This window comes from Mesocricetus auratus, unplaced genomic scaffold, assembly GCF_017639785.1.
Source record: "Mesocricetus auratus isolate SY011 unplaced genomic scaffold, BCM_Maur_2.0 Super-Scaffold_100022, whole genome shotgun sequence".
NCBI classification, from domain to species: Eukaryota; Metazoa; Chordata; class Mammalia; order Rodentia; family Cricetidae; genus Mesocricetus; species Mesocricetus auratus.
This window is the reverse complement of record NW_024429203.1, coordinates 18315345-18326940: the sequence shown is the minus strand read 5'-3', so window position 1 is coordinate 18326940 and position 11596 is coordinate 18315345. Positions and strand designations below refer to the sequence as shown.

Sequence of the window (11596 nt, the reverse complement as noted above, 5' to 3'; positions counted from 1 at the left end):
TCATTTGTGAACATGAAGCATTACACTCTGGAAAACTCTCCTCAAGGATCTCTTCACTTCCTTGTTCCTCAGGGAATAGATTAAAGAGTTCAGCATGGGTGAGACAATGTTATTTAATATTTGCACCACAGCACCAAGCAGGGGGTTTGGTGTGCGCTGTAGGTAGATGATGATTACGGGTCCATAGGCACAGAGGATGGCAGTGAGGTGGGCACTGCAGGTGGAGAATGCTTTCTGCCTGCCTTCTGCTGAACGGATTCTCAGAATGGCAATCCCAATGTGTGCATAAGAGACACAAACACTGAAGAGAAGCATCAGAGCCAGAAAGCCAACATTGATGGAACCCACCTTCTGAGCCAGTTTACTATCAGTGCAAGCAAGGGGTAAAACTGCAGGAAGGTCGCAGAAGAAATAGTCCACTTGATTGGATGAACAGTAGACTAATTGAAAGGTAAAAGAGGTCAGAATGGTGGCATGAAGACATCCCACTGCACAAGCTGTTGTTACTAAGCTCACACACACTCCAGGTCTCATGATGAGCATGTATCTCAGTGGGTGACAGATGGCGACATAACGATCATAAGCCATCACAGAATAGAGGCATCCTTCAGTAGAACCCAGAAGGTGATAGAAGAAGAGCTGGGCAGCACAGCCTTTGTAGGAGATGGCTGAACTCTGACCAGAGAGATAAAGAAGCATCTTGGGACAAGTTACTGATGGGAATAGCATGTCAAAAATGGATAGAAGTCCCAAGAAAAAATACATAGGGGTGTGAAGGGTAGGTGAAGAAACTATTGCTGTAAAGATGAGCAAATTTCCAAGCAATGTGAAGAAGTAGATGAATAAGAACACAACAAAGAGCAGAGTCTCCAGTCCTTGTGTTTGAGGTATTCCCAGTAGGATGAATTCATTGAGTAGTGTGTAGTTCTTCATTATCTTCAAAGGTAGTCTTGGTTGAAATACTTTTCAACTAAATCCCAAAGCAAGGAAATAGAGCAATTATAATTAATGCAACACTAATCCATCACTCATCATTTTCGCTAAAATCTAGAATTGGTCTCATGGTCTGTTCATGGTTATGAAACATTATCTAATGGTATTCAAGACTGGATACACCATGCAGAGTAAGTGCTTGATTCATTCACATTTCTGCAGGAGTATGTTTAACAAGGGCACATCTGGTTAGGGTCTTCTAAATGAGGATTACCTGTTGAGTCTGAGGGCAGTAAATGGCCTCACTTTGGGAATAGGATTAACCAAAAGAAAAAGCACAAAATAGGGTTTTTAAAGGGATTTACTGGAGAGAGAACCCAATAGCCCATTAGTTAACTACTCCAGGAAAGTGTCAACCTCTCCATACCTATGACTTAGTTCTATCTCTGCATACTTCAAAGGGGAGACTACACACAGGCAAACATACACAGACACACAAACTCACACACACACACCCTCACACACAAACATTCGCACACACACTAAATGTAATGAATTATTTTCAAAAGATTAACTATAAATATTAAATTTAAACGTTAGGTTTATTAGATGTGTCTAATCATTACAGATGATGTTGAAATTGAATACTAGGCATTTTCCTAGAAATACTTTGGGATTAGTAAAGTATATGTATGTGTCCATATAGGAAGACACTATAGTTGTCCCTAATTATTAATACAAGCTAAGTTAAAATTGAACACTGCTAAATAAGGAGTGCCTCAGAAAATGCAGCACAGTTCTAAACAGAAACACATGCTAAATGTCCTTAACCATCTGTATAACATAGATGATATTTAACAAAATGACCTGAAAGCACAAGTTTCTGACTAATTTTCAAAGCATCTGTAGAGTTATTCAAAGTGCTCATCAAACACCCCACACATTTACCAAATGTGGACATGAGTACCATAGCTTTGTTAGAGCAAACGGTTATACTTTTCCCCTTATCCTACTCCTGGCAAACACAGTCCAACTCTGTGTTTTTCTATGAATCAAAGAAGGGATATAAGCTGCTGCTGAGAATTGGTCATCTTTTCTGAGGTTTCTGTGGTGGTTCTTTGTTGTTGTGCCCTTATACAAAGGTCCTTGTGAGTCATTCAAGCACAGGTGATGTTTTCACCTACAGCTTTACTTCTATGATCTGTAGTTTGGACTTACCAAGTATATGAAAACTGTCAAATCATAACAGTCCCAATTGCTAACTTTGATTTATGGTCAATTTGTCGAATTTTTCTTCTTTGATAATTAAGTTACTTATTGATGCATTTATTTCTAAATATTGGAAGACTAAAACAATTCTTTCTATCAATACAGAAGAAATTCTGATGTAATTGAGTTCATCATCCTGGAAAGTGAATAGTCCTTGGTGCTGCAGAATTAATCATAGTGAATGAACTGTATATAATGAATTGAGATATATAAGACACACACACACACACACATACACATATGTCATTGAATGATAGCTTCATAATCATTGATTACTGCTTATCAAGTTCTTGAATAAAATGCACATGATAAATTTGAATAAAGAATTAAGGAAAGAAAATGGAGTTCTTTGCTCAAAGGAAAAATGGTCAAGTTTTGGTTATTGGATATTTTCTGTAACAAACAGTGTGAAATGTGTAGTGTAAAACTACATGAATTAGTGCAGAATTATATACCATGATGTGTATAACCTTAGATACTGGGTTTATGTCATGTGTATTGATGTGTATAACCCTAGATACTGGGTTTATGTCATGTGTCTTTGTCATGGGATAACTAATGTAACATACATAATCAGTTCAATTTGGTTTATTTCCCTATTGTCATTTGATATTGTCCATGTGCAGTTCATCCTATCAAGTTCTTTCTGTCTAGGGTCTGTCCTTTTGTGTTTTTTGTTGGAAAGAAGCCAGTTTTCTTCATTTTTGTTTCTTACAGTCCTCTATTTCAATGATGGTACATTTGAGGCCAGATGCTCCTAACTTGGAAAGTGATTGAGGTCACAATGGCCACTGGGTGGCTCTCATGCTATAGATCTCTCAGCACAGTCTCCTGGAAGGTTTCAGATCAACTGCAACTGAGCTTAGTTGAGAATAGTGCACACCAAACAACTGCCATGCATGTGTTTAGTATTTGAACATATTTCTAGGTAAATACATCTAAGCATGTGGTCCAAAAAACTTTGGGATGTGGTGTGTCCTTAAAACTGTGAAAGCATAAAGAATAAATTAAAGTAATATTTCTGCAGTCAGAAATCAATATGAATTGGTTGAAAGCATAGATTTGTAACTGTGAGATGTTCCTCTAATTGTGTTTACTACATTAGTTCCTCACTAAATATTCATTATTGATAAACTCATAAAATATCCTCATCCTGGGAGTGCCAAGTTTAAGTTTGACAATATTCATAAAATAACTTGGAGAGTGATAGAAAATTCTATTGCTATCTTCTGGGAGAGGAGAACATGAGAGTAGAAATACTAAAACACAAGGGCTTTAAGATGTTTGTCTGGGATGGCTCTTGGTTATTGAATTCATGCCTTTTGTATACCTCCAGCTTCTAATCTCTGAAATAAGGATAGATTTACACTGTGCTTCCCCTCCCCCACTATTAGACCAAACGAGGTCCCGCAATAACAAGATGTCTAAGGTCTGTACAAGCTTAGCAAATGCTATCTACTTCCTCAATCTAGGGGAACAGAGATGTTCTTATATTTTTCATTGTGAGCCTAGCCTTTAAGAGCTGAGCTATCCCTGCAGGCAAGCAAAAGCCCTTGCCTAGCATCTGCAATAATTTAAGTTCTATCTCCAGAAACAAAAGACAAAGGCGATAGCAAGGAAGGATTATCTTAAAACACATGGCTTGATAGTCACATAAACATCATGAACTCTACAAAACAAAGAATCAGAAGTATTTATAACATACTCCTGAACTCCCATCAAGCCTGCTTAGTTTTTAAAAAGAGAAAACTAACATATGCAATGGAAAAGTTTGAAAACCATGATTTAAGGCTTAACTGAATCATTTACTGTCCATATGTAAGCTCTCTTCCAAACCATTCATAACAGAGCACAAATATGAAGCACACACTACATCTGATCAGTGGTGTACAATAGAAGCCGTTGCATGACTCAAAATGCTACAGCCTCTGAAGCAGCACATGTCTGATTCCCAGAAACATTAAAATCTCCAACAAGGAAGCCTATGAGATACAGCTCATGAAATTCATCTCAATGCAGCCTGAGATTATTTTTCATCATTTAAACATAATTTAGAGGCAATGAAGTGGCTCAGTGGATCAAGACAAATGACCTCAGGCCTGAGAATCTGAAATAAATCCCCAGGTCTAAATGACTTATTCAGATTGTGCTGTGACTTCTGCAAGAATACTGTGTTAGGTATGTACCTCAATGCATGCACACGTGCACACAAAATTAAACAAATGAAATGGAGTGAAAATTTTTGAATAAAATCAATTTTTTCAAATGTTATTTTTTTGAAATCCTACAGATTAATGTATATCACCTTTTTCTATCCATCACTAGCTATTTTTGTAGACATCATAGATACATGGACTCAAGGATAACAATTTCATAGTGGTGCAAACCTTTACCTTTAATCCCAGCACTCAGAAGACTGAGGCAGGTGGATCACTGTGAGTTTGAGGCCGGCACAGTCTACAAAGAGAGTTCCGGGACAGCAAGGGCTGCTACATAAAGAAGCCCTGTTTTGAAATACAAAACAAAAAGAATAACAACTAGTTGATCCATAATGGAGGTGTATGCATCTTGTCTAGAAGACTGAAGTCAAATTCAGTTGTATTGAAGAGTAAGATAGCAATGGCACACTCATAGAACTTGGTCTATAGATCTAAAGACCTACTTTCAAGGTTTGGTTTCTGCTGATAGGACTAAGAGTGGTTAAATCTCTGAAACTGGGTTTCTTATTGTTAAAGAAACTGAAAGAATTTCTCACAGTAGTCGCCTCATTTTAACTAAATCTTATTATCCAGCAGTTTACATGATGAAATGAGCATTTTCAGTAAAGGCAAAAAATAGGATAAAATAGGAAAGTTCCTCCCATGCCTCATTTGCTTCTGTTTTCATTTTTATCTAAGACACTTGTATTTCAGCAACTGACATTATAAGTGCTCATGAACACACAGCATGTTGCCATAGTTGTGCTTGGTATAGAGTAGGGACCACAGTATGCTTGGTTTTGGCTAGCTGATAATAGCTGCTTCACAAAGTCACTGTAAAGATTGCTTATGGTAATGGTTTTGGAAAGTGCTGACACACAGTATGATGTTATCTATTCATTTACTGTGATTACAGTTATTATAGGCAGCTTTGTGCTAGAGATTTAGAGAAGATATCTGCATGAAGTCAGAACTTGCTAACTCCAAATGGGATCATTCAGAGAAGCAGAGTTTGGCCAGGACTAAACAGGACTGACATACAGCTCTTAGAAAACTACACTGTAGGAACAGATGAAAGAAAATGAGCCACACTTTCATGCTTTGTTCTTTGGGGAGTCAGGGGACTGTCTTTATATATCTTTTTCTCATAAGGAAAGAACACATCCAACTAGTTTTTATTCATAAGTCACTTTATGATTCTTGGAACACAGCAGATGTTGAGCTAACAGGCAACAAATAATAAAGAGCTGCATCCGTAATGTTGTATGTGAGACAAAATGGGGAAAATAGTCTGGCCATCCTCTAAAGAAGGAAGCCTCTACAGTCATAACTCCACTAAATGAGAGAAACAGCAAAGAAGCAGTGGGCACTTACAGGGATTAGGGATCATGAATGACTCAAGGAAGTAAAACAGATTCCCCTCCTTCTGTTGTCAGTTTCTTCCAGGTAGTTGTGAGCTCTCCATCCCAAACTTTTCCTTTCCCATAGAATTGTTCATCTACTCTGCAGATTCAGAACCTGAGTGGTTTTCATTCAGAATCACACCAAGAAGGTGCTGCATATCTGCTGGCACCTGGGGTGATGTCCTTGGTGGAAGTGTAATTATCTTACTTCTATGGAACTTCAGTGATGTCTGGATCCCTGTGGAGGCTCAGCCCCAATCTTTCCTAAGTCTCAGGGAGCCTAAACCCTCTGAGCATAAAGAGCAATTAAATTCAGTATTAAGAATTTCACAATAATCAAGGTAAAATTAAAGGAAGTGGGACTCAGTGTGAATCCCTCCAGACCTTTGTTGTTGGTTTGTTTTTTTTTTTTTAATCTGGGGCAAGTATTCTTTGACTCTTAGTGTTCTCCACAGACTTTACCTGCTCAGTCACTCTTGTTTCCAGTCTCTGCCTGCTCTCTTATCTCTTGTCACTTCTTGTGTCAAACTAATCAGAAATAATTCACAAGGATGTACCAGTTTAATGGAGGCAGGGAAATGCTTTTATTTCAACAACCATATACTTTAGAAGGACAGATTTTTCAGGTTGAGATATCAAATCTGAAATAGCCTTGGTTTGTTCTCTATTATACTATAGTCATTTGCAGAATAAACATAATTCTAACAACCACCAACCAGACAACACCTGTGAGAAGAGTTGCAGGAAATTATTATGGAGTTGAACAATGAACAATTCCTATTACCTAGTGATGTCATAGAAATAAAAAAATCATAGAACAATGTGTTTCCTATTTGTTCTGGTGATAAAGAAACCTTCTCTATTGCAGTCATATACGTGTTTAGTGCATACACTTTTTAAAATGGGTAATACTTACTAGTGTAATAACCGCTTTATTGCTATCTTATATATTATCATACATTTGTCATTAATCTAGACTGCACTATTTTTATTTATATGAACACTAAGCATACTGGGGAAAGAGTATGCCATCAGTAGATTCATACACCTTTCATTTACTGGTTCTTTCCACTGCCAAGACCCCATGACAAGTAAAGGAGTGATAGTAACTGAGTTGTTAAAATACACAAGGTTCTAGAACAACTTTTAAAGGACCTATTTTTCAGACTATATCTGGAAATTAAGGTCCAGGTATTTTGTTTTCTTCAACCATTTCACTACCAAATATTTTCTTTTTCATGAATTTATTTTTATTACGTTTTATTTGTCTGCCAAGGTGTGACTGTGGAGTTAGAAGAAAATTTTGTGGAGTTGGGTACTACCTTCCACCATTTGGATCTGGGGATTGAATTTGGGTAGGGAGTCTTTGCAAGATGTGCCTTTACCTGCTGGGTCATCTTTGCAGCCCCTCATTTATTTTATCCCTTTACAGTATAACGTTTATTTGGTGGTTTTGTTACATGTCTGACGCTGTGATAAACACACCAGTGAAAAGGAACTTGGGGAGGAATAGCTTATTTGGTTGACATATCATATTCACTGTCTCCAATGCAGAGAAGTCGGCACAGGAACTTTAGGTATGAAAGGCTATAGAGGCCATGGAGGAGTGCTAAATACTGACTTGCTCACCATGGTCCATTCATTCTGCTTTCTGATACACATAGGCCACCTGTCCAAGAGTGGCACCACCCACAATGGGGTAGACCCTCCCACATCAATCACTTATTAAAAATATGTCCTACAAACCACAGGTCATACCTGCAAGAAACCCAGGTAGGCTGTCCACAAACCTTTTGTTACCCCAGACCCAAGACTCCAGTCTTGTCCTTAACACTGCAGAAGAATATCAGCCCCAGCCTTCTTTAAGCCCTGCCCACATCTTCTATAGATTGCACAAACCATCACAGCAATCACACTCTCTGAAAATACAGAGGGGAAACATAAGCCAAGGAACAAAACACCCACCCAACAAAGATAAATTAATAAACGGACATCTAGATCTTTAATCACCCAAAGCCAGATGCCTAGACCATTATAAAAACACAACTAACAATAGCCAGGGTAATACATCTTCACCAGGGCTCAGCTATCCCACCCAAAATATTCCAACGTAACTGAAGCACATGAAAAAAATCTTAAAGCAACTTTTATGAATATGATAGAGGTCTTTAAAGAGAAAATAAATAGATCCCCTAAAGAAATCCAGGACAACGGCACAAATAATGTAAAGGAATAAATAAAACTATCCAGGACCTGAAACTGGAAATAGAAAATCACAAAGAAAATCAAAACTGGTGGAATTCTGAAAATGAAAGACTTAGGAATTTGAACAAAAACTACAAAGGAGTGCTTCACCATCAGAATGCAAGAGATGCAAGAGAGACTCTCAGGCATTGAAGATACAGTAGAAGAAATGGATATATAGGTCAAAGAAAGTAGTAAATCTAAAAAACTCCTGACCAAAACATCCAAGAAATCTGGGTCACTATGAAAAGACTAAACCTAAGAATAATATAATAGAAGGAGAAGAGACCCACATATATATATATGTATATGTATATATATATAAATATATATATCTAAGAAAGTATATTATAAGCTGCAAGGAAAAATGGTCAAGCAACATATAAAGGCTGACTGGACTTCTCAATGGAGACTCTAAAACCAGAAGGGCCTGGACAGATGTGTTTCAGACTCTGAGGTACCACAAATGCCAGCTAGTGTATACTACTATAACCAGAAAAACTCTCACTTACCATAGATGGATAAAATAAGACATTTCATGATAAAGTCAATAACAATATCTATCTATAAATCCAGCCTAGAAAGAAAAGTCCAACAATACAAAGAATCAGTAATACAAAGAGTTGGGTTTTTTTTTGAGTAAATCAACAAAATAGACAAACCCTTATCCTAACTAAGTAAAAGGAAGAGAGAAAAATATCCAAATTAACAAAATCAGAAACGAAAAGGGGGATATAACAACAGACACTGAAGAAATTCAAAGGCTCATTAGGTCATACTTCATAAACCTGTATTGCACAAAATTGGAAAATCCAAAAAATTTGATAATTTTCTCAATTGACACAACTTAACCAAAATTAAACCAAAATCAGATAAATAATTTAAGTATACCTAAAACACCCAGGAAATAGAAGCAGCCATTAAGTCTCCCCAACCCTCCCTAAAAAGCCCAGGGACAGACGGTTTAAGATCAGCATTCTAATAGACTTTTTAAAAGAGCTTAAGCCGATACTCCTCAAATAATTTCACAACTTAGAAAGAGAGGAATATTGCCAAATCCTTTTTTTTGAGGCTATAATCTCCCTGATACCTAAACTACACACACACACACACAAATCAACAAATAAAGAATAACATAGGTCAGTTTCTCTCATGAACATAGATTCAAATATACTCAATAAAATACTTGAAAATCAAATCCAAGAACACATCAAATTTATCGTCCACCATGATCAAGTAGGCTTCATTTTAGGAATTCAGGGATCATTTAATATATGAAAGTCTTTCAGTGAAATCTACTATATAAAAAACTGAAATAAAAAAGCAGCAATGTTATTTCATTAGATGTAGAAAATGCTTTTGACAAAATCTAACACCCTTTCATGATAAAGTCCTGGAGAAATTAGGGATACAAAGAACATACCTAAACACAATAAAGGCAGTTTACAGAATCAATGCCTTGTCAGAGAAGCTTCCTCTTACAGATGCAGAGACTCATAGCCAGACATTACAGAGATAGAGAGAAAGAGAAAGTGTGTGTGTGTCCTTGGACCATATGGACCATACTGCTCTACATGGGAAGAATTCTTCCAATCACTCCCCTTAACTCAATGAATTCCATGGAAGAGGAGGAAGTAAGATTTTAAGAGCTATATGAAGAACACTAGGAGAACAAGGCCCTCTAAATCAACATAAGTGAAGCTCATATGAACTCTCAGAGACTGAAGCAACAAGTAAGGGGACTACATGGGTCTGCACTTGGTCCTATGTGTATATATTATGGCTTTCAGTTTAGTATTTTATAGGACTCCTAAGTATGTGAACAAGTGGATCTCTTGATTCCTGTGCCTGCTCTTGGGTTTCTTTGCCTTCTGTTGGTTTGCCTCGTCTAGTCTTGATGTGATTTTTTTCTTTGCTGTATCTTATATTTTATTTTGTCTTTATTGGTTATTTAAAAAAGAAAGCAAGCAAGGAAGGAAGAAAGGAAGGGAGGAGGGAAGAAAATGACTGAGTGTGAAAACTCAGTGTTAGGTTAGAGACTATTAGATATTCAGGAAGAGAATTAGTGACAAAGAATACATCTTAAGCATTAGTTTCACAAATGTCTGATTAAAGTTAAGAAAGGAGAATATGTAAAGAATGGAAAAGATGTAATATTTAAAGATAAGGGCTGGTAGCATTCTGAGACAATAAAGACATCTGTTCTCAGATTCAAGAGTTTCAACAAATGCCCAATTCAACAACATTAAATAAATCCAAATGGTAAACCCTGTAGTGGAAGGAAAGAGCATGCACGCATGGACAGACAGACAGACACACACACATACAAACACACACGTAATAACAGCAAGAAAGAAAATGGAAACTTTTACTCACAAATGATGATCATTTAGCAAAGGCAGATGTCTCTCTCGGGACAACAATGGTAAAAATCAAACTGGAATTGAATCCAAAAGACACTCCCTTTTTAAAGGTTGGGGAGAACAAAAATGTTTTTAGACAAATTACAGAAGCTTTTCCACAACGGAAATCTGTGGAGGGATTCCATCAAAGAGTGTGTCAAGAAAGAGAAAACGTCATCAGGAAGGTGCAATATTCTGAAATTATAAAATGCTGAGCGGCCAGGCGGTGGTGGCGCACACCTTTAATCCCAGCACTCGGGAGGCAGAGGCAGGTGGATCTCTGTGAGTTGGAGGCCAGGCTGGAACAACAGCCTCCAAAACAATACAGAGAAACCTTGTCTCATAAAAAAAAAAAAAAAAGTGCTGAGCAAGCCAGGAAGCAAGGGCTGATCTGAAGCCCAGTGACTGTGCAAAGCAACCCCTCTGCATGGTGTTTAGAAAAAGCCCAGGACATGATTTCAGCTGGACAAGAAGTGATCCCTGTGAAAGCAACCTGAGGTCTCTGAGTTCCTTAGGGAATGGGTGAGTACTCTTTCACCTAAGCTTTAACAGTTGAAGGGACTTGTGATTACTCAGAGTGCCGCTGGAAGGAACAGAGTTTGGGGATTCTGAACTAGGAGAGATGGAAAAAAGAGTGAGAAAAACAATACCATAACTGAAAAAGAAAAAAAGAGAAAAACAATGGTAATGATAAAGAAAGTAAAAAAAAAAAAAAACGAAGACAGAAACATGTGGGGGAAAATGTAAAAATGTTAAATATCAGGGCAAGGGTGTAACAGGAATAACAAAACCCAGAGACAGATATTGGGGTTCAAGGTAAAGATCAGAATATCAAGCAGCGAAGCTACCAGAGAAATCTTACCTCTACCAAGGCTGGGGTGATCCTATTCTCAACGTGACTGGAGACTAATTACCAGCTCTGGGACCCTGCTTCTGTCTTATATACTTCTGTAGTGCATGGAGATTATATACTCTATATTAAAGACGTTCAGCATCACCGTCCAGCTCCTATGGCAAAGTAGTTTGACTGCTGGAATTAAAGGTACGTACCATCACTGCCTGGCCTCTATACCTGTGGTTGGCATTGCAATCTAACCTCTAGGCAGACTATATTATATCATAAACAATATATCACTACACCAGTGTC

At 37.5% G+C, this 11596-nt stretch overlaps 1 protein-coding gene across 1 annotated transcript; it reads right to left on the bottom strand.

The window, feature by feature from the left end:
* LOC101839278 (olfactory receptor 148) lies at positions 1-933 on the bottom strand. The gene has a single exon (XM_005069376.3). It carries the CDS (start codon positions 931-933, stop codon positions 1-3), a length of 933 nt encoding a protein of 310 aa, XP_005069433.2.
* Between the last annotated feature and the right edge of the window lie 10663 nt (positions 934-11596).

Bases quoted from the DNA above. Each gene is read 5' to 3' on its own strand.
- LOC101839278 (XM_005069376.3), bottom strand. From the start codon at position 933: ATGAAGAACTACACACTACTCAATGAATTCATCCTACTGGGAATACCT.